Genomic DNA, 18,692 nt, shown 5'->3' with positions numbered 1-18,692 from the left:
TTCCTTCCCATCTTTGTGAAATCCTGCTAAGAGATTGTTTAAAGTGATAGGGAAGAACTGAGTGGTGATTTCACACTGAAGCATTAAGGCATCATGTAGCCCAAATATGTCTTTCTAGTGGATGGATGACTTTAAGGCCCAGTAGAATTATTTTTATTTTATACTTAATTTATCTACATATCAGTTACAGTTAGGATCAGTATGTTTCCCTTCATGCAGGATACACGTACCTGACACATATATTTGTCAGTCTGTCTCATTAGTTTTTAGTAGGAAAAAGCTATGCAGAAATGGTGAAAGAAATTGCTAAAAAGCTTTGTTTACCATCCTTGTTTTCTTCAAGTTAATGTCAAGCTCTATGTTAACATCAATCAGGTCCTAATTTCAATCAGCCAGAGCCATTGTTTGAGCTATGTGTTCATTGCTTTACAGTAAACAAACAGCATTATGGGGATAGTTTACCCTATCTCATTTCTGAAGTGTACGTTTCCTTAATTTCTTAAGAACTCAATGTCATCTGATTTAGTGAAAAAATTTAGAAAGAAGTTTTTGCAAGAAAAATGCTGCCTTCCAAATCCAAACACTAGTTTGAAAAGATCTTTGCAGTGGAGTGTTCTGTTAAAACAGAATACTCTGTATTATCTGTTCTGATTTTGAAAGTAAATGAGAACATCTCATTCTCAATATGAATTAATCACTCAGGAACATGAGTCTTTCTGCTTCCAATATCTGCATTTTCCAAATACAGCAGTTTGTACTGTTCTCTGCTCTTGACTGGATGTCATTTTGTGCTCTTCACAGAAGCTTGTAGATTAATCATCAGTTTTACTAGTGATAGTGACTTAGACGCTTGGAATGTGAGGAACACAGACGTATTAATAACAATTCTTAAAATGTTTTAAAAGAGTTTGTGATGCAAGCTGCTGTATCTACTATAGTAATAATTAAGAAAATATATATTTTTCACAGAGAAATAGTTTATTTGTTGTCTTGCTTCGTGCTGAGAAGCACCTGATTCATTCCTAAAAGTAGTTCCATTAATAGAAAATGTCTCCAAGAATAGACTGTATTTCATCCTCAAATGGAACCTTGCTTTCATAGAAGTTCGAATAGTCGGTTAGTTTCATTGATTAAAGCACGATCAAGTCAACTGTAACACTTTTTAATAGGAGAATATACCACCTTTGTCCCTTGTTTCAAATAGTGTTTCAAAAAGATATGGGCTGAACTAATCTCATGTGATAGGATAATATTTGGAAGATGTTGATGAGAAATAGTTTGTTGGTGGTTCACTTTTGAAAAACATTAAAAATCTTGTGGGTTTTTTTTTCTTTGTCTCTCAGCCTTCTTTCTTCAATAACGTACTCTCCAAAATCAGAACGTAAAACACCTGAGCCTTTAGTACCAGCAGACAGTGACAATGAAAAGGGGGAAAGGAATGGAAAGAAAGTCTGCTTCAGTGTGACAGGTGATGAACAAGAAGATTCTGGTCATGATACTATCAGCAATAGAGATTCTTACAGGTACTTTTACTAATAATATTTTTATTTGTCTGTCTAACAAATCAAGCCTGTGTGTTTGTATAAAATCAAGAAGAATATAAAAACAAGAGGTTCTGACATTTCTAGAATGACTGGTGTCAAGATATGTTATAAGACATATAAAATAAACTTGTTTGCTTATAGATTAGCTATTATATCTTAAGTGTCCTTAAACTTAATAGGATATCACAGCCAGAGCTGTTTTCTTTAGATTACTTGTAAGAAATAGAAAGTTTTTGTTATGATGCTTCCCAACAAAATCTGAATGTCTGCCATGGAAAGCAAGAGGCCAGGGCCACCATTCTTGCTGATTTCAAGGAAAAAAAAAATCTGATTCTCAACACATACTCTTTTTCTTCTTCTGGTCAATATTGTAGCAGCATCCCACATCTAGAACTCATAGTGCATCACCCTTACTGTGAATTAAAATGCAAAGAAATTTGAAAAGGAAGAAGTAATTATATCAAACACAGGTCTTTATAAAGACAACCTCCTGATGCTTAGCGAGAATTGGTTAATTACACTTGATGTAAAATCTAAATTAAATTTTAACTGCAAGTAAAATAGGGCTCTATTATACAATGGCTTCCCCAAAAGTAATGCTTTCTAATTTATTATGTTTACCCACGACAAGGTGGATGTTGGTGATATGGCAGACTAAAGGTTGAACCTTTTCACCAATATTCCATTGCATTTTGTTGCCGTGTGACAGATGGCTGCAGGGAGCAAGTCTGACAAAATGGCGCCTGACATGGAAGTGCGTATGGAGCAAAAGTCTGTCACTGAATTCCTCCTTATGGGAAAAAATGGTGTTGACCATTTTCAGTCTTTCAGTCACGTTCAATCAGTGTGAATGTGAACTCAGTGAGGTAGCGGGTGGTGCACTTCTGCAGTGGTAACAGCAACGTTGGGTCACCTCTGCTGGTGCAGATTTTTGAGAGTGCAGTATGCAAGCTTTTCTTCATTTCTGGTGATTATGCATGGCTAATGGTGGTGACTATGTTGCAGAATAGTGTTTTGTAGCTGAGAATTTACTTTATCAACTAGTGTTATTGTATTCTTCGTATCAGTTGTCGTTTCCATGGAAATAAACAGGAGGCATTACTTCCGGAGCAGTGAACCATGATAATGAACACACATAGATTGATCTAAAACTAATGCCTCATGTTTATGTCAATGGCTACGTATGTTCATTATCATGGTTCATTATTATGACTAGAAGGTAGAATCACCTTTTTTTTGCCTTTTTTTTTAGTTTCTTTAAATAATTATATTAGACAAAACTTGAAATTTTCAGATCCCATTGTGACAATATTATAATTAGTATGCTAATTTCAACTATTAGAGTACCCTAATTTTATGTTCTAGGGCCTCACTGTAAACCTTACAACACATACACACACACAAAAGCAGAATGATATGGCATATAGTTGTAATCTAATCTGTTTTTCATTTTCCCGTGTTTCATTTTCTCATACTTAGCACAATCCTGTTTTAAATAACCTTCATCTTCCCTCTGGGGAATTTTGTATGTGAACAGAATTAGTTAGAAAACATTTCTTAATATCCAGCCAGAAATTCTTAATAATCCTTGGACTGTTCATCCACTGTAAGAACATGTTACTGATGTCTTTTCATCTATGTAATGGATTTGATTGTAATTATGCTACAATGGTTCAATGTAACATTTTCCCCACTCACTTGTAGCTAACTAGATAAGTTACTAAGCCAAAAATAGTAGGGGTAGCTTCTATTTTTACAAAAATAAACAAAGCAAATAGGGAGCTTATGAATGAATGAATAATTGTAGCAATATGTAAAAAATATACTTATTTATGTCTTGATTTATGGTACACCCAATTCATGGAACCAGAGCCAATTCCTTGCATTTAAATGTGCTTTAGGTACATTTGTACATGATCTTATATTCACTCGGGTTTTTAAGACTCCCTCTACTGGATAATTACTTGATCATTTCCTGAATCTAGACAGTCTTCTTGAAGTGAATAAATCATTCACTGTTGAAGACTTAGAATTCAATTTTTTCTTCACAGTTTTTCAGTACAAAAGGTTAAGTTTTACTCTGTGCTGCAGAAGTAGATATGTTCTCTGTCTATTTTCAGTATGGAACAATTTCTTATTGAGAGAGAGGACGAGGTGAATGAGTGTAGTATCTACAGCAGAGAAAACATCAGGAAAAAACCTCAAATTTTAATCCCCAAATCTCCTTACTAGACTAATAAGGGTCAATTTTTTTATGCATAAAAATTTGCACTGAAGTTATGTGTGTAAACATCTACATCTCTCACAGAACGAACAATTGGAAAAGCTGGACTAATAAAATATATTTTGGCTGTGTTGTGGTTTAACCCAGCAGCTGGCTCAATACCACGCAGCCCTTAGCTTACTCCCCCGCTTCACAGTGGGGTGAGGAGAAAATAAAAGAAGTGGATCTTGTGGGCTGAGACAAAACTATCTACTAAAAGAAAAAGAAAAGGATAATATATATGTGAATGAATATAAAAAGTGATAAGCAAGCAATTGCTCACCACCCCTGAGCAATGCCGAGCTAGCTCCTTTCTTAGTGAGTGGAATAGATGAGATGAACTTCTATCTCCTTCAAAAACTCCTTCTGCATAATATCCCTTTGAGCAGTTTAAGTCAGCTTTCTTGATTCTGTCCCCTCCCAGCTCGTTGGCCCTTCCCTATAAATGGCCTCAGCTCTGTACAGCACTGCTTAGCAGCAACTATAAACACTGGTGTGTTATCAGCACTGTTCTTTTAGAACCAAAATGTAGCATCATACCAGACACTCTGAAGAAAGCAGTTCTGTTGCAGCTTGAAACTAAGCCTGGTAGAGATAAGTAGTTCATAATTTGAGTTTCTCTGCTAGTGAAATTGATAAAATCTGTTCTAAGCCCAATATGAGTTCTAGTTTTCAAGTCATAAAACCAGAGTACTTGGTAATACTGTATTAGTTATGGACTGAATACAGAATTTAAATGTAGAGTTACAAAACTGTTTGAGGCGATAGATTCAAAAACTGTCACTCGTGTAAGAAAATTTAGTTGTTTCACATTGAAAGTATATATTTTCAGTCTGCAAATACTTGCTTGCAGTGCAAACTTAACAATGAAAAGGGTATCAAGTTAGAGAATCTAGCTGTCTGAGCCTTACCATGACTGTAAATTATGACAGCCTGAGTACAGGGATCTTTAATGTTAATAAAAAAAATTTAAGGACCGTCTCATCACTAAAGTCAAAAGCAGAAAAGGGGAAAAAATATATATAATTTTGATATAATGCATGTGTAAAAGGACATGGCTTTATTTAATTCTGCTTTGTTTTGTTTTCCAAGCGATTGCAACAGCAACAGGAACTCCATTGCGTCGTTCACCAGCATTTGCAGCAGTCAGTGCAGTTCTTACTTTCACAGTGATGAAATGGATTCAGGTATGTTTAGAGAAGTCAGCTATGAATCTGTCATTGGTTCCTTTTACCCAGGTTCATTCTTTTCATTTACCTGGGACTTTTGTTGCTGTTTTCATTATAAAAATTGCTTCCTCCTTGGTAATAGAATTGTGTTGTTTTGCTTCTACCTAGCTAGAGCTGCACTTAGAGCTCTTCTGTGAAAGAGACAGCATTCCAGCACCTCTGTAGATAGACTGAATTAGTTAGAGCTCTTAGCATGACTACTTTTAGCCACTTTCATGCCCTGACCTTGTCAGAGTTATGTTGAGATGTTGTACAGAGTAAGGATCATTTTAGGTGAGCACAGAATGCTTGCCCAGCCTGCGTCAGCATCCAGAATGCAGGATATGGCTGTGTATGTTTGTGAGACCACATAGGAGCACATATTTGTTTATGCCATGACAAATTGAATTTAAATAAATGCAGCTGCTAATAGGAATGAGATGGGATTTAACTGCATGGAGTACAAGGTCATATACTCAGGGACTAATAATAAAAATATTTGCTCTAAGCTGTTAGTTTATCATTTGGGAATGATTTAGAAACAGAAAGAACTGGGCATATTAGTTGAATATGAGCCAATGCTGAGACTTAGTCATAAAGAAAGAAAACTTTAGTGCTGTTCATATCAGGAGGTTTTTTTTTTTAAGAAAGTATTATGACATTATGCAAGGTATCTGAGATACTTTATGAATAATGCAGTTCTGGTCAGCTACTTTCAGGAAATTTGAAGAGTGGGGAGCAGATACAGAGAAAAGGGTGGAAGAAAACACAGGGTCTTTATCTTCAACCTGGTGTATTGACAAACAGATATGACCTAGTGAAGCAACACTCTGAGGTACTGCTTTTAGGTACCTGAAAGTATAGGTGTCAAGTGCAGATATACGATGTTAATGTTGATAGGTATTCCCACTCAGTGAACTCCCACTCTCTGAATGACTTAATTTTCTTCTACTTCCAAAGCTAGCGTGGCTGACATCAGATTGGAGTTCTTTGGCACTATGCTCCATTTGTTACTAGTAAAATCTTGTGAAAGGTTATAACTGCTGCCTGTAAGGGCATCTAAAAGAGCTGAAAGGAAAATCAAGGAGACAAAATTGCTATTTAAGTGTTTCACTGACATAAGAAAAATGAGTCTAGATTGACCATGAATAAATTTTATAACCCAAATTTATTAAGTGTCTTAATAAATTTGCCCAAATTATCAAGTGGCTACTTGTTATCTGTCATTGTAACAGCAAGGGGGAAAACCAGTTGTAAGCTCAATTTTTCAGTTTTTGAGAGTTCAGCTTGCGTCACCTGTTGTCTGAGAGTGCAAGTGACTGACGGTCGTGACGTAGGAGAATCCTCCTTTGCGTTGTGTTAGTGGTACACAGAAAATTGTTTTCTAAAACCTTTGTATCAAATGCAGGGTTTGGTTACTGTATTGTTGTTTAAGTACCAAACTATCAGAACCATTTCAATAGTAAGAGCATTAAGATTGTGAAGAGTCAGTCCCTATAAAAATGTCTTGATTTTTGGTGATTTTGTGGTCTGCACTATTCCTGCTAATTTGCTGTTTAGTCTGGGGCTGTGTTGTCCAGCACAGAAGATTCTTGTGTTCTGATCATAGGATCACTGGGGTTGGAAGGGACCTCTTAAGATCATCCAGTCTAATCCACTGTTCAAGCTAGACCACATTGCCTAAATTCATATCCACTCGGATTTTAAATACGATCCCTTCTCTAAGTGCTATTTCTGCATTATTCTGTGTGCCTAATGCAAATTACGTGGGGCAAACAATTGCATACTGGGGGATTGTGTTGAAGAAACATTTAGATGTTGTACTGAGGAAATGGTTCAGTGGGGAAATGTTAGTGATGGGTGGATGGTTGGACTGGATGATCTTGGAGGTCTTTTCCAACCTTGGTGATTCAATAATCTCATTCTGTGATTCTGAATAATGTACTGTGTTTACCAGAACTATGGCGAGTATAATCCTGAAGGCCTAAGTATCAATATATGTGCAAAGATTACTAGATTACCCAGGCTATAAATATTTTGGAAAATGTGCTGAACCTTCTAAACAATTTTTAATTTTAAAATATTTTTCAGGCGATGAGCTTCCCATAAGTGTTCGAATCTCTCATGATAAACAAGACAAGCTCCATAGCTGTTTGGAACATCTTTTTGGTCAAGTATGAGATTTTATTTTATTTTTTTTTTTTTTTCCTTTAATAGTAACATAGATATTTGAGCTAACATGTCTTTAGCAATTTTTTTTTTATATATATATATTTTTATATTATTTATATATTTTTTTTACTTTTGCTTTCCACTGTTTATTGGGATGGTATGTATTTACTCCTTCTCCTTCTGTTTTTCTGTAAATAGTTCAAAACCACCGATTAAACAGGCCCTTGTATTTAGTAACATTCTCTAGTCCTGAGCTTTAACTACAGCAATTAGGTAAGAAAGCATCCAAAGGTGTTTTCTTCTAGTCTGTGTTTCTCAAAGAAAGAATTTCAGATCTCTGCTATAGAAAACACCTGTCTGACAGAATTTTGATCCGAACAGGTTGACTCAATTGTCAGTCTTCTGAAAGGACCAGCTGTGATGAGGGCCTTTGAACAGACAAAACACTTCACACCGGGCCGAGGCCTACAAGGTAACAATTCTATCTATCTGAATCAAAAGGCAGCTTGAAAAGTATATGGATGAGGCCATGTGCTCCTTGAGCTGAGCGTTAAAAAACTGATTTTTGCTTATTTTTGCCATACTATGTGATAATTGATCTTGGAAAATTTTAAGTAGATTTTAGATTAGTGGAAAAGCTGTTTCTGACACTTCTATTGCACAACGTATTTCATATTTCTTAAAAATCAACTTTAAATTTTAGATTCTTAACTGGCTATAGAATTACTGAGTTTTTTGAAGTAAGAAGCTGATTTTGTGTGTTGCAGGTGTCTTTATTACCTATTTGTCTCAATTTCTGATCTGTTTTAATCTATTTAGTAGTCATTTTGTACATATTTTTTTATGAAGTTGGTTTACAATTTGCAAATGTAAATTTATAGTCACAATAATATTTATACCATTTATGTACTTACATAAATATTACTGATTTAAAAAAAAAAAAGTGTAATTTGAGAATACTTTGCTACTACTTACGTAGTTGCTAATTCTGAACATAGAAATAGGCAAGTGGTGATAGCCATAAGATTATGATGAAAAACACTATGGACTTCTTTTAGCAAAGAGTTAAAAATAATTAGAAAGGTCAGTGGGAGGCAGAATGTTGTATTGTGTATAGCTGTGCAGTAGGTTTGCTTATGGATTATTTGACCCTGTCAAATGTCTTTTTGCAAAGAAAGCTAATTGTAAATGGCAGAGAGCAGATCTGTCTTCTGCAGATCACCAGAATCCCACTGAAGTCAACAGAATGTAATTGTACACCAGTTACCTGGTCTTTTGAAGCCTTAAGTACTCAGTGAGTTTGTTTGGAAGTCAGCATAAACTCTTCCTCTTACTTACTTTCTCTTTTTCCATTTCCAATTCTGGGACCAAGACTATGAGAATGAACCTAGAGCATTTGTGCTCACTTAAGTTTCTCAGCGTTTCAGGCTAAGCATGTGACAGACTAACAAAGCATTGACCTTTCAGAGATATAATAAATGTCCAATTAATCACAAGGTATGGATGAGCTGGATGTTTTATTCTTGCTATTCATGAACTTCTGAAGAAGTACAAGGGGCACTTGAATGATTTAAGAGACTAGGTCAAAGAATAAGTAATTTTGTCTTAATTACAATTTGATTTTCTAATTGGATTAGTTTTGCATACACTTGCCTCTAAAAGTTCCAGGCTCTCTTGCTCCATGAGGTCACCTTCTGTCTTGAATACCTGGTTCAGAAGGAGCTATTTTTTGTATTGCTGCTTTCTTTCTCCTTTGACTAAGTGGAGAGCTTTTGTTAGGCTTGTCACTCTGACTGTAACAAGAGTTAAATAAGATCATCTCTTCATATGGTGTGAAAGCATTTAGAAAGAAATAATGCCTTCCTGTGATTTTTCTCAAGGGATTTATACAGAAGAAATATTGGTTTTATTTTTGCATAGAGTTTCAGCAGGAAATGGAACCGAAGCTTAGCTGTCCAAAGAGGTTACGACTTCACATCAAGCAAGACCCTTGGAACCTTCCCAGCAGTGTCCGGAGTCTTGCCCAGAGTATCAGAAAATTTGTTGAAGGTCAGTAGGAAGAGCATGGCCATAAACAAACACTCAGTTTATGGTGTAGATCCTGGAAAAGGGAAGGGGAAAGATACAGTTGCTTGTTTAAACACCTGAATGTGAGGATTTTTTTTAATGCTTGTAGTAACAAGATTAGTAGAATACGTCTCAGCTGCCTGATGCTTACCCTACTGATATTAGATATTGAAGGGAAGGGAGTTTTCAGATAAGTACAGGAAGTTTGACTGATTTGTCATCTTCATGGGACACATAGGGCTTTCCTTGAAATTAAAATCCTTTTTTTGTACCATCTTAAGTGGAAAGATGAAGACTCTGCAGAATAACCTTTGGCCTGTTTCTTCCTCTTATCCGTCATTGTTCTGGAATCATTATCACTTCCTCAGTCTATCACACCTGGTGCCATTATTGTTCTTTCTTTACCTCCCTCCCACCATTGTCTAATAGTTACTTAGTGCTTTGCTCTTCCTTGCCACTAATTGACAGTGTGATCTGTGGTTTCCTAGTCTCCTGGCTTCATAAGAAACATGGATTTCCTCACCAAAAAATTTTACCTGTAGCTTCTGCTTTATTTCGTGTACTGTTTGACAGTGAAACAGAAATAATGAGCCAAATGATCTTTATAGAACTATTTGCACTAGGAGTCTATGTGGGAACAAAGAATTGTATCAGATCTAACTTTGAATGGTTTGTGTGTATGTTTATCTTTCATTTTCTTGGCTAATTTCCATGGTGCTCCATTAAGAAACAACAAAAAGGTGGATCACTAAAAAAAAACTTTCTGCTAAGTTTTACTAAGATAAACCTCCAGAAATCAATCCATCAAAACAAACTCCTCCTCATCTGAATTTTTATTCTCAGATCAGAAACAATCATATTTTCAGACTGTGATAGAAAATTATAAGAACAACTACAAGAATGGCTCCTGCTTATAGGGTCAATCACAGCGGGCTAATTGTTTAATACTAAGAATACTTATTTTAATTTAATTATGGTTGCCACGGAGTGAAAAAGTATTTTTGGTACTTTTTTTCTGAAGAGCTGTTTCTAGTTTCTATCAAAGAATATTCAAATATTAATTTGTTTCAGAGTTTGGGAGGAATGGAAATATCTTTAACAGTCTTTCACTGCCCCTCTTCTAAAGATTTTTCTGAAGCCTGACAGACAATCTTTTGTATACATTATTTGCCTGTAAATAGCATTAATGACCAGTTTCAATATTGATCTTATACCCTTAATACTGGACTGAGATTATTCAAATGAATTTGTTTTTAAGCCTAGTACAGAATTTCATGGAGGACTTCAGCAAGGTCCAAATGAATCACCGCCTTTCCATTATACAAGATTTCACTTTTTCAAATGCTACTATAATGTAATAGAGATATTTATCAGAAAGAGTCTAGAAATTTACTGAACATTTTCTCTGTGTTTCAGAAACTAGGATGAAAAATAGATTTTCTCTGTTAATAATTTATAGTAGCTAACTTTATTGCAATTGTTGTGCTTGTAAATGCTGCATGGCTCAGAGATCAGAACATGAAAAGGCATTATTCTTGTGTTCAAGGACATCATGCAATCTGCCTCATCTTTACTCATCACTGTGTCTTGGAAGTTATCTGCCAATTTTAAATATTCTTGGCTCTCTTGTTCCATCCGTGTCACCTAAGCATTTGTCAGAGATTTGTAACACTGGTTCTGTGCCATCTTTTTAACCAAATAATTTGTTTTATGGTTAAGTTATCATCTGAAGCTGTTTATTCAACGTTAATAGTCTTTAAAGGTTTCTGCTGTATTGTGTTTTTTTTTCTTAGTTAATTCTTATTCTGCCTTCTGCTTATACCACTCATACTTGGTCCTGAGAATCTAGAGGAATGTTACCCAAATCTTCATCATCATTTTGACCTGTCTGTAGGACCAAGGCCTTCAAGTGATGGGAAGGATACCTGAAAGCAAAAGATTGTTGTGGCTTCCCTGGCACAAATGGTGTGAAGGAGAAATAGGAGAGTGGAAGTGAATAATTGCTTAGTTTACAAGGCATGACTGGACAGGTATATTTAATTCAGTGCTGAAAAGATTCAGAGCAGAAACGTGTCCCTCAGGCAGTTTTGGAGGCTGCTGTCATTCAGTCAGGCTTAGGCTTGTATAAATTAAATGTGAGACAAAACCAGCGGCTGCATCTAACTAAAATCAGATGAGCAGAAAGCAAGGTTAAAAATGCTATAGCAGCTAAATTTTCCCCTCATATCTGCATTTTTCTTCTTTCTACTTTTGCCATTATGTGTTCTGCTCACATATGGTCAGAATACACAGAAGAGTTTTGTTCTGAGCTGTTTCTGGCTGGAAGGTTAACACATAGTACAACAATTAACTTTCTTTTTTCCTCTCTTATTTGCATTTTTTTTTCCCTTTTCCCTCTTTCAGAAGAAACAAAGTGCCATATTTGACTGCTTGATTGGGCTTAAGCCTCTTTTGAGCAAGTTGAACAAAGTCTTGGGATATTCAAAGCTGTCCGAAGTATCTTCATGTTTGTTCCTAAGTAAAGTGATATTTCAGTAATCAGAAAGATGTATTTGTCTCTTATATCAAGTTCTAGAGAAAGTAAGCAGAGGAAATCACAGAAAACCATGGGGAAAAATAGTTGTAAATAACATGCTTAACCACTACTGATGAGTGCTAAAGTAAAGCAGAGATGGATGCTTTCAATAAATACATTGTCTGTACTGGAAACCAACTCATTTTTATTTTCAGAAATATGTCACAGACTATTGTGATATATATATATTTACTTACTCTTCTGTTGCCTTGTGGAACATGTTGTGTTATATTAGACTGATTAGTAAATTAATGCAGAAGGAAACATGAGATCCTCATGAAAATGAATTGTTTAATACCTAGATCTTGTTACTTTTTATTTAATTTGTTTAGTATGTATGAAGAAATGGGGAAAAATAAGAATGCCTTGAGGATGAGACAGTGATTGTTTTGACCAGTTAGTTTTCTTTTTATTAATACTAGATCTACAACAACAACAACAAAAAGTAAATCTTCCTTCAGAATAACTTTAAAACACATGGGGATTGCCTTCTCTCTTGTCAGTTGTAATATCGTGTAATTAGAGAATGAGAGTTTACTATGGTTGCAGTAGAAGTGAGCCTGGGAAGGCTAATCAAGGTGATGGACTTGAAGAGTCCTGTGATTAAATGGCATACATATTCTAGGAGGATTTATCTGGAGGTAAGTAACTTAAGGAAAAATGAAAGTTCTCATTTAGAGTGACTGGGCCTGCTAAATTGTTATACCAAAGAAGGTGAAGACAAATTCTTGGCTGAGGCAGATCTTGGAAGATGGAGTACTTTTTTTTTTTTTTTTTGTGCAGGAGTGAGCAGTAGTCACAGGAATTCAGTGGTTGAAGAACAGAGAGAAAATTATGTAGGTACAAGATTTTGAAAGTATATGAGATATGTGACATGGAAATCAGAATGCAGGAAAAACAATATGAGGGATGACTTGAGTAGGAAGCAGGAAAATCAGCTTGATGGATGGGAAGAAAGGGAACTTTTGGATACGTAACAAAGAAAGGTGTAAGGAGAGCAAAGTTAAGCTTCTGTAAATGCTTCCCTTCACTCTCCCTCTCTCCACCCTGCTAGATAAAAGTAGCATATTTAAAAATGATGTTCCAGAGGACGTCAAAGCTAGTCACACAAACTGATGAGGAAGCGCAAGTTTTTTGCTAACAAATTAATTTTAAGTTTAATCAGGGAACATTGTTCTTTTGAGAAGGGTCACATTTATTTTAGCATGGAGTGTAGGAGCTTTTTAGTCAATGAAGGCATAAAAATATATTTCAAATGAAATAATAAAACATGAAGTACAAATCTTTGTGTTACTACAAAAATATCTTCATATGTGAGAAACAAAACTAAAATCTAGCCTTCAAGATAAAAGTTTTTCTAGCAAAGACCAAAATAGTGTTAGAGGGGGGAAAAATGTTGAAAGGTTCTTGTACTGTGTAACACATGATCTAAAGAGAAATTGCTGGAAAGTTATTCCTTTGCCATGTGCCATGTAGCAAGAAGGGCTGAAAACTTCTGTAGCATTTGGATTTTATTGAAAAACAGGAGATTGAGAGACATCCAAGGTTCTCTTGTAACCCCAGGTTAAACAAATAATCTAAAAATATTCTCTTGTATGAGGGTATATTTTGAGACTTCTAGCAATGATAAAGGCAAGTTGATGCGTCCTGTATTTTTCCCGTAAGCATGAAATCATTATTTGCAGATATCTCAAGTGCTTTTGAATTTGGAGATCCAACAAATCTCGTATAAAACAAGCTGCAAATAATAGTCTCACTGTGTCTAAATTCTTCAGATAGAAAATACTTTTTCCTTTATTATATTTTCAGTTACTAAGCTAAATGTTAAGTGGAGTACACCTCACTGCCTGAGATCAGAAGTTATTAGTCTCTTTATTTCTCAAGTAACAGAAAGCAAATGCAAAGATTTTTCGCCAGGCAATTTTCAAGAGTAATCATTAATGTTGATTCTTGTATTTGAGATTCTGTGGGCAGGCATTTTGGAAGCACAGGCACTGTTAGTTCCTTTCTTAATGTGTGCACAGTATGGCTGAAGATCAGGCTTGAAATGTTTTTTAAGCATAGTCACCAAATATTAAGTACCACCTTTAGGGAAGATTCCAGCTTTGAATAGGTATGGTCAGGCACAGAATCCAGACTGTGCTGTTGATACTGTCAATTTCATCACCTGAGATGAATGCATACCATATAACAACTGTTGGTATTCCTATTCTTGAAACAGAACTGCATAGAAAATTGGGTGTGTGAAAGAAAGACTGGCAAGATGCGAAAGCATGTGAAATAGTGACATGTTCCTCAGGCACTTACTGTAGAAAAACTGATGTGCTGGAAATTTCACAATCTAAGGCTGTAGTAACTATGGTATCAGATAGATGGGAGGAATCACTTCCTTCAACATGAAAACTTTGACAAATCAAAAATAAAATGTGAAAGAAAAGGGTTATTTTGTTTTTTATAGACTGGATTTTTTTCCTTTTATTAAACAGTATAAGTAGATGTATAAAAAGTTTTTGTCAGCATGATATTTGTTAAGTTTGTACCTTTCATTTTATAAATTGTTAAGCAAAACCAAATATTACAAGGAAAACAATATCCTGAAGACTGAAAATTAAGTGAAGATGTGATTTCTAATTTTTACTGGATACTTCGATATAGACGAAAATGTCACATTATCCTCATGTTGAAGTATGTAACTGGAGAGAAAGGGGAAAACTGGAGTAGTCTGGGAATTGATGAAAACAGGTCTTGTCTTTCAACCTATTAAGACAGAAATTCTTCATATTTGCATTTGCATTGACCAGCTGGTACATGTGTACTCTGAGATAGGAGTTTCTTCTTCATGTGTTTTTTTTCTCAACGTTGGTGCTTTTGATGCTTATTGGTTTTATCAAGTCAAATATAAAACTGAGTGAAATTGAAACTTAAAACTGTTTTGTAGGTATAGGATAGGATGGCATACGCAAGAACTTGGAAGCTACTTATATATAGAAGAACTGCCATGTTTATAATATAAGTGCATAATTATCTCGGTGAAAATCCTTTTAACTGTGACTTCAATATAATTTCTTTTTTCTTTAAGAGGTGAAGGCACGGATACTCTTGGCACTTCTGGAGTATACAGGTAATTTTGCTTATTTTGGGAGGTGACATTGACAATTTTTATTTGTTTGTTTTGTCAGAATAGAGAAAGGGGTAGAATACCAAATATAATCTGATAGTAACCAGCGTTACTCCCGTGTTTACAGCGAAGATTCCTGAAGGATACAATTCCAAAGATCATTCTATCAAACACTGCACATTCAGTGTTTAAGCAGAATGCATTCTCTGGCTATACAGTTTGAATATTGGCAGGTGAAATAGCTGCCAAATTACTAAGCTTGTGCAAAGTACTTCTGCTGTCTTTCTTCTTTTGTGCTCTTCCCTTTTGACCATCTTTTTTTTTTTTCCACTTCATTCCCAACTCTTTCCAGACTTGCTTTGCTATTATAACTTGTGCCTTTCCTTTTATTGTTCTCATACTGTGTACCTGAGACAACATAATGGAGTGCAGAATAGTTGTTCAGTTGTGTTTTTTTTAATATCCTTGCTTTCTCGAAGGGATCTCAGAGTTCTGTGATTTACTTTCAGCTCATACAGCTTTAAATGCACACTGTCTTTATTTGTCTGCAAAAATACATGGATAAAAATAATACAAAAATACATGAACACTAATTAGTGTTTAGAAAATAATACTTACGACAGAAGGTTCTGTGTGTGATTTGTAGGTGCATAAGCGAGTAAGAAGCAGTCATAGCTCACTGTAGAAGCTGATTGTTGTAACATCAATATCATGTGAATGTGTTGTTATTGCATGATTTCATGACATTAGATTTTATAAAGGAGAGTATAATATTTCTTTTTCATATTTATTCCACATTTTATAAGAATTTAAAATAATTTTTTAGATCATTTAAAATAAGAAGTGACCTGAAAAATACCCCAGACTTGATTTTTTTTTTTCCCCTATAAGCTGTGTTTTCTATTTACATGATTACTTAAGGTTACAAATTCTGTAATTTATTTTGTATCTTTTTTTTTGTGAAAAAAATCCTGAAGTCCTCTTGTATGCAGAATCTGATATTCAAGTAGTATTAGATAAGATTTCAAAATGAGGTGTCAGAGAAACAAGAGAGCTGCTTCAGAAGCTGATCGTGTGGAGGAAGGCCCTGAAAATCAGCTGCTGTTAGACAAATAGCGATAACACTGAGCAAGGCAAGGTTAGAGAAGGTTTTTTGGCCCCAAATCCCTAAGCACTGCAATGACATTGGAAAGTTTTAGATCATGTAGAAGCCAGTGGGATTTCTGAAGCTGGAGGAGAGTGGTGTTTTTAAAGGTGAAAAGTCTGTTTGCACTGGCTTCTGCACAACTTGAGAGACTGATAATGGAGTTATATTATAATAATCAAAATTGAAAGGTAGGAAAAGGGACAGAATAACTTTCAAAAGTACATGGAGTCCAAGAAAAGTGTACTTACAAGGTCAAAATTAATTTTGTGACATATGCAATTAAATTGCCAGCCCCAGAGAAATGTGGAAGAAGAGATAAATCTCTCAGAGGCAGAGCAACCTAAATTGTGGAGAAAGATTTTAGGCTTTGGAAAGACCTCTGTCATCCAATCTTCCTCTCTATTATGAGAAACAGTAAATCTACCTGTACCTTCTGTGATTGACGTTTGCCTAACAGCTTATAATGGTAAAAATATTTAAAGATTTTAAGGAATTGGAATAAGGAGGAAGTACTGAATATTTAACAACAGGATTTTGTGCTTTATTTGAGAACGTTTCCTCTTCTAGCTGCTTTCAGCCCTAGCTAACCTGATGTCTGTGCCCTCCAGAATAAATTGATAGATTAGCTAGACCCGATTTTAAATCTGCTGCTAAGGATTCCATAGAATGCTACCTGGGGACCTGCCTTGGACTTTCCTCACTGCATAAATCTCTACTGCTTCCTGGATATGTGATGCTGCTCTGTGCTTCCTTTATAGATTTCACATTCATATGATTGTGTCCTGCTAGCAACACTTCTATACCCCTTGTCTGCAAATTATAGCAGTCAGTCTTCATCTGCTCTACACAGCTGAACACTGTAAAGTTGATGAGATGACAGAGTCATGTTAAGAACTTCTATCTGTTTTTACTTTCCTGTATCAAGTAAATGTTTTTGTGTCCTCCTGGTTTTCCCACAGCAGCAAAGAGAGGTGACTCACATCCATCACCTTCTAACACTTAAAGTGCATGAAATTGATGGAAATACATGGAAATTTGAAGTGGAAAATGACAGTTCTGGTCATGAAGTACTACTTACTTGAATAACATTAGGCTGTAAAGTTGTCGTTATCTTGGGCTAAAAACCAAATTATTTTAAATAAAAAGATCAGTTCCAGTTACTTTACTGTTAATCTTCTGCTCCATCTCTGCTTTGCTTTTCCTATTTTGGCTTTTATCCATCACAGACAGCGAGATACAACTGAGGCGAGACATGGTCTTCTGTCAGAGTCTAGTGGCCACGGTCTGTGCTTTTTCCGAGCAACTTATGGTGGCCTTAAATCAGATGTTTGACAACAACAAAGAATATGAAATGGAGACGCTGGAGGCCAGCAGAAGGTGGTTGGAACAGATAGCCAGTGCGGGTGTTCTCCTTCATTTCCAGTCACTGCTGTCACCTAACCTGGTAAGAACTCTCACAGAAAGTACTTGCAAACAGCTGATGTTTGTTCCCCAAGCCAGGAGCATGATTAAACACTCTTTGTTATAAATGTGTTTTCCTTGTCCTTTGTGCTTAGCTTGTCACTTAATTAGGTGCTATTTGGGAAGCTTGTGATTTGGATAATTGCAGATATGGGAAATGTTTGTGATATGGGAAATATGTTATTCATAAAGATAGTATTACGTTGGTTTTAGTTCAGAAGATAATGAATGTACCCACGATTCCCCACCGCTGTCATCATGTTCCTTAGCACTGAATGCAATATTAGGTGATAACCAGAATTCGAGTCTGCAATAAGTAGCAATGCAACAGAAATGAAATACCTGTTTTGGATACCTTTGAATGACTAGGTATGCTAGTCTGTGTTGCCCCTGGCACAGGGCAGATTCTCATAGCCTCTTGGGATAACAGAAAGTCTGCTATTTCTTCACAGGCTTGGCAAAGAGTCATGGCTGACAACACAATTTTAAAAAGGACATAGCTTTACAGTCCTGTAATCCTCAGCTAAACAAAGTGCTTCTTCAGCTGTTTAAGCTACCTCTCACACTAGACTTGTTTCTGCTAACCTGAAGAACTCTAAAGTAGTTTGCAGAATCTGGTCTCTGTCAGTCTTCTCAAACTCTTGTTCAGCTCCATAAAATCAACTGCTTTTTTTATAGTTGTCATGTGGTTTTCTTGTGCTAGTGTTTAGTCTTACTGATAAGCTTTAAGATCTGTTAACAATGTGACTATCAGTATTTCATTTAATTGCCCAACATTGGATGTGGGATCAAACTTCACAAACCAGTGTCAGATTTGTACATCTTACTGCATGGGAAGTCCACAAAAATGACAATGTTCCTAATATCAAAAGTTATTTTTCCTTCTCTGTCTCATCATCAAATTGCTAATGAGATGTCCTTTCAAAACAGAGGAGTTTTACTTAGGTTGCTCCAAAAGTAGAGCCTCCTATCTATTTCAGTGAACATTGTAACAGATACAAAAGCACAATAACACTATTTAATAGAGCAAATTGTCAGCTACAGAGCACTCTTTTTCATCCCAGTCCCCATTAGCTATGCATTTTTACTAGCAATGAAGAAGAGCCTGCATGCCACACTTCCAGAGGCCTCAGCAGA

General features: G+C 35.6%; 1 protein-coding gene across 2 annotated transcripts in view; it reads left to right on the top strand.

Annotated features, from left to right (window-relative positions):
- PREX2 (phosphatidylinositol-3,4,5-trisphosphate dependent Rac exchange factor 2) overlaps positions 1 to 18,692 on the top strand; it is a gene marked incomplete at both ends in the record, with an annotated part of 171,534 nt that overhangs the window by 109,592 nt on the left and 43,250 nt on the right. The window contains 7 exons of one of the 2 annotated variants that reach the window (XM_079533287.1): positions 1,344 to 1,523; positions 4,900 to 4,994; positions 7,107 to 7,189; positions 7,569 to 7,659; positions 9,108 to 9,236; positions 14,909 to 14,950; positions 17,321 to 17,538. In XM_079533287.1, the coding sequence (XP_079389413.1) occupies positions 1,344 to 1,523; positions 4,900 to 4,994; positions 7,107 to 7,189; positions 7,569 to 7,659; positions 9,108 to 9,236; positions 14,909 to 14,950; positions 17,321 to 17,538 (838 nt within the window). Of the gene's footprint in view, positions 1 to 1,343; positions 1,524 to 4,899; positions 4,995 to 7,106; positions 7,190 to 7,568; positions 7,660 to 9,107; positions 9,237 to 14,908; positions 14,951 to 17,245; positions 17,539 to 18,692 lie in introns of both variants that reach the window. The other variant, XM_079533286.1, reaches the window with a different exon arrangement.

The sequence above is a fragment of the Tetrao urogallus genome (genome assembly GCF_951394365.1).
Source record: "Tetrao urogallus genome assembly, chromosome: 3".
Lineage (NCBI taxonomy): Eukaryota > Metazoa > Chordata > Aves > Galliformes > Phasianidae > Tetrao > Tetrao urogallus.
This window is presented reverse-complemented; position numbering and strand designations above follow the sequence as displayed.